Source organism: Engraulis encrasicolus, chromosome 23 (assembly GCF_034702125.1).
Source record: "Engraulis encrasicolus isolate BLACKSEA-1 chromosome 23, IST_EnEncr_1.0, whole genome shotgun sequence".
Classification (NCBI taxonomy): Eukaryota; Metazoa; Chordata; class Actinopteri; order Clupeiformes; family Engraulidae; genus Engraulis; species Engraulis encrasicolus.
In genome coordinates, this window is record NC_085879.1 from 44,613,017 (window position 1) to 44,618,016 (window position 5,000).

A 5,000-nucleotide genomic window follows, 5' to 3' on the forward strand; every position below is an offset into this window, starting at 1 on the left:
TCTCTACCTTCTCTCTCTCTCTTTTTCTTTCTACCTTCTCTCTCTCTCTCCCTCTCTCTGTTCTCTCTCTCTCTCTCTCTCTCTCTCATTCTCTCTCACCCACACACTAAAATCACAGCGACTTACGCTGAAGTAACATCATGTAATAAGTATATAGTCATCCATGTCTTGTTCTACTTTGCACTTGTAAGTAGCTGTGAATATTTCATTTTCTTTAAGCCTGGCTCAAACTACACGACTATCGGCCCAGTTCTTGGCCAACTTCCTCGTCGTGGGCAACGTTCTAAGATAGAACTTTGGCAGCTCAAAGAGTCGCCGATCGCAAATTGTAGAAATCAAACAGTGTTTGATATTTGCAACTGGAAATAGAACGTCGGGCATTGTCTCGGTGGTTGCGAGCAGGGATAAGATTGACAGTTGCGATTCTCTTCTAGTGTGTGGTGCGCCCCGACGTCAAAATTGGACACACAATCGGGAGTTGTGTAGTTTGAGCCAGGCTTAAATGAAAGTAAGGATAAAAGCAACGACAACTGCATTAGAATGTACAACGGATGCTTGACTGCTTCCCATAAGGGAGGTTACGAAGTTCAGGACTCAGTCTTGTCTGTCTGAGCAGTATGACCTCAGGCTACAAAGCACAATTCATACGAGAGGGAGCTTTATGAAACCGACAGGCACATAATGTAAATGAAAGCAAAGTAACTTCCCCTGACCCTTGTTGTATCAGGCCATGTATTCTATTAACGCTGATTCTAATGAGGGGTGCGTATACTAATTAACTAATTAAACTGGCCATGCCTAAGGCGGGAGGGGATACGCACGCACACATACACATGCACATGCACACAAGCACACGTATGTACACACACACACACACACACACACACACACACACACACACACACACACACACACACACACACACACACACACACACACACGCACGCACGTACGCACACACACGGGTATGAACATTGATTTTTACGAGGGTTCCTGCAGCATTAAATGAATTAACCATGTGGTGCCTAAAGCTGTGTGGAGTTTGTCATAACGTAGGTCAGTGTTTCCCAACCTTTTTTTGTCTCGCGTACCCCCTAAACCTCTTTGTTGTGCTATGAGTACCCCCTAATTCATGTTCTACATCGCTTTCTCTGTCCTGATGTGACTGCTCCATACATTTGTTATTATAAGAACATCTTTCCAAGTACCCCCTGCAGTGTGCTCGCGTACCCCTAGTGGTACACGTACCCCTGGTTGGGAAACACTGACGTAGGTGACATAGCGTACGAGCACTCCAAGTGAAGAGGCTATTGTTTATTTATACAACTGCACAGCTAACACACACACGCATGTACGCACACTCCAGTGCCTAATCAGAATTCTGCATCCGTAGGCCCTACCTTATACAGTTCTACTGTCGCCATAGCAACTCTGCAAACTCCTGCATAGTGTGCTGTGTGCGTTTAGAGAGCTTCAGTAAACACAGTATGTTTAGATGGTGGGTGAGGATTACGAGTTTATTTACTAACATACTATTTATTTCAAGCCATATTTTGCAGGAATGTGTGTGTGCGTGTGTGTGTGTGTGTGTGTGTGTGTGTGTGTGTGTGTGTGTGTGTGTGTGTGTGTGTGTGTGTGTGTGTGTGTGTGTGTGTGTGTGTGTGTGTGTGTGTGTGTACGTGTGTGTGTACGTGTGTGTGTGTGTGTGTGTGTGTGTGTGTGTGCGTGTGTGTGTGTGTGTGTGTGTGTGTGCGCTTAAGTGTGTGAAATGTAAACAAGACTGGAGTGTTTACAACCACGCAGGTTAATCCTCTCCCCTGACTCGGACGATCCTCAGAAAACAATGGCAGTGACCTGGTGTAGGCGGATACACTACGACTGCTGAAGAGTCTTTTCATTATTCATGCACACACACACGCACAAGCACGCACGAACACACACACACACACACACACACACACACACACACACACACACACACACACACACACACACACACACACACACACACACACACACACACACACACACACACACGCACACACGCACGCACAGACACACGCACAGACACACACACACACACACACACACACACACACACACACACACACACACACACACACACGCGCACGCACGCGCGCGCACGCACGCGCGCGCGCACACACGCACAGACAGGCATGCATGCACACATTTTACTTCTTTATTTGGATTGACAGATATACATTTATCATGGCACAATCCAAATTTGGTTTAAAAGGAGTCCTATACAGCACTAGAATCTTCTGTTCATAATGCCCTAAGGATAAAGGTGCCACCTGTGTTTCCATATGAAGAGGCTTCCAATGATGCAAGATATTGAGCAAAATTTTGTGAATTGCTTGGCCCTTCTTTATGACAGTTCACAATTACTTTACATGAGTAATTGCAGTTGTTTAAAGCAGTACACAGTGGTTGGTATTTCAGACGCTTCGTCGAGTAGCATATATCCATATATGAATCAAATGAACATCCAATTTCTACAATTATAACTTCTCTATTGTTCTCATCAATCAATGTAAGATCAGGCGAGTTTGGTGAGTGACCTGGTGTAGGCGGATACACTACGACTGCTGAAGAGTCTTTTCATTATTCATGCACACACACACGCACGAACACACACACACACACAAATACACACACACACACACGCAGGTACCCACACACGCAGGCAGGCATGCATGCACGCGCACACACACACACACACACACACACACACACACACACACACACACACACACACACACACACACACACACACACACACACACACACACACACACACACACACACACACACACACACACACACACACACACACACACACACACACAAACACAAACACACACGTACGCAGGCATGCACGCACGCATGCACACATGCACACACACACACACCTGCAACACACACACACACACACACACACACACACACACACACAGGCTGACAGACATCTAGACAGACAGACAGGCAGACAGACAGACAGACAGACAGACAGACAGACACACAGACAGACAGAGAGGCATGCACACACGCATGCACGCGCGCGCACACACACACACACACACACACACACACACACACACACACACACACACACACACACACATCCATCCAGTACATCTCTGCGGTGTGTGCTTAATTGCAACTCAGCAGGGTAACTCTTGTGTCCCATTAGTTAAATGGCGCGTAGCGGAGAGGAATATACATAGCTGTCCTCCTGCCTGGTTTTGAACCTACATGTATGTCTGCTTGGTGGCAAACAGGTTCCCTCACTCAGCCAGGGTTGTTGGTGTGAAAGCCAGAACACACATCACATGGAGACATTGAACCCATGGCAACCACAGGCTTACTCACTCTGTAGTGACCTTTGAATTTGAACTCTGACCCCTTCTGCCTGCCCTCTCACGCTACTTATGACTTTGGACATGCCAAAGTCTCTGACTTGACCAACCATCTATGCTCATATGATCTTGGTTTAACCTTGACTCAGTAGCCAATCATAACACTCCTATCCCATCTATGCTTTTGATATTTCAGGTTAACCTAGACCCCCTGACCCCGTGGTGACCCTTGACCTACTCAGCCTGCAGTAGTCTGGGCTGTATACGCCTCTGGACATGCCAAAGCTCTTGATCTTGACCATACTGTATATGCTTATCACCCATGATTTACGTTACATATGGCCTTATGACCTTGGAATAACATTGACCCCCTAACCCCGTGGAGACCACTAAGAATAATCTATACTGTACTCACCCTGTATTGGTCTACACTGTACAAGTCTCTAGACCTGCCGAAGTCCCAGATTTTAACCATATCACCCATGATTTACGTATTTAACCTCGGGTTAACCTTGACCCAATGACCCCAATGGTGACCCTTCGCCTACTCACCCTGTAGTAGTCAGCGCTGTACATGCGTCTGGACATGCCGAAATCCCCGATCTTACCAATATATGCTCATCACGTATGACTTCCTGTACGTATGCCCATCTGACCTCGGGTTAACCTTGACCCCCTGACCCCAATGGTGACCCTTCGCCTACTCACCCTGTAGTAGTCTGCGCTGTATATGTCTCTGTCCCCGATCACCCTTGACTTACGTATGCCCATATGACCTTGGGTTAACCTTGACCTCTGAACGTGTAACAGTCTATGGTGCACTCACCCTGTAGTAGTCTGCGCTGTATATGTCTCTGGACATGCCGAAGTCCCCGATCTTAACCATATCACCCATGATTTACGTATTTAACCTCGGGTTAACCTTGACCCAATGACCCCAATGGTGACCCTTCGCCTACTCACCCTGTAGTAGTCTGCGCTGTATATGTCTCTGGACATGCCGAAGTCCCCGATCTTGACGAGCAGCCCGTTGCCCACCAGGCAGTTGCGCGTGGCCAGGTCCCGGTGCACGAAGTGCTGCGAGGAGAGGTAGACCATGCCGGCCGCCACCTGCTGTCCGATGTGGAGCATCTGGGAAAGGCCCAGCTCACCGCTGCTGCTCTGCATTGGCTGCCCGTCCACCAGGATCATCGCGTCCGGGCCGTGAGCTCTGTCAGGGGGGATAGAGAAAGAGAAAGATGATTATTTTTTTTTAAAAGTAAGTATTTTGGGGGGCTTTTCAGCCTTTATTGGTTTGTGTGAGACAGGATGGTGGAGGAGAGACAGGAAACAAGCTGGGAGAGAGACGGGGAAGGACCGGCAAAGGACTCGGACTGGGAATCGAACCCAGATCGGCCGAATGGTAAACGTGTGCCCTACCATATCAGCCACGGTAGGGCCGAAAGATGATTATTACCTGATTTCTTAATTGCTTAATTTTTCACTTTAGTGTGTTTATCGCTAATATCTGGATTGGCTGCCCGTCCACCAGGATTGTGGACATCTACCGTGAGCTCTCTCGGGGGGATAGAGAAAAGGACAGACGATTATTACTTTATTACTCAATTACTTGATTAAAAT

At 47.5% G+C, this 5,000-nt stretch overlaps 1 protein-coding gene across 1 annotated transcript in view; it reads right to left on the minus strand.

Moving 5' to 3' along the window:
- Window positions 1-5,000, minus strand: part of ntrk3b (neurotrophic tyrosine kinase, receptor, type 3b) — a 414,735-nt gene that overhangs the window by 24,043 nt on the left and 385,692 nt on the right. Inside the window, exon 14 of the mRNA XM_063190108.1 lies at window positions 4,344-4,590. Within this exon, the coding sequence (XP_063046178.1) occupies window positions 4,344-4,590 (247 nt within the window). The remainder of the gene's footprint in view (window positions 1-4,343; window positions 4,591-5,000) is intronic.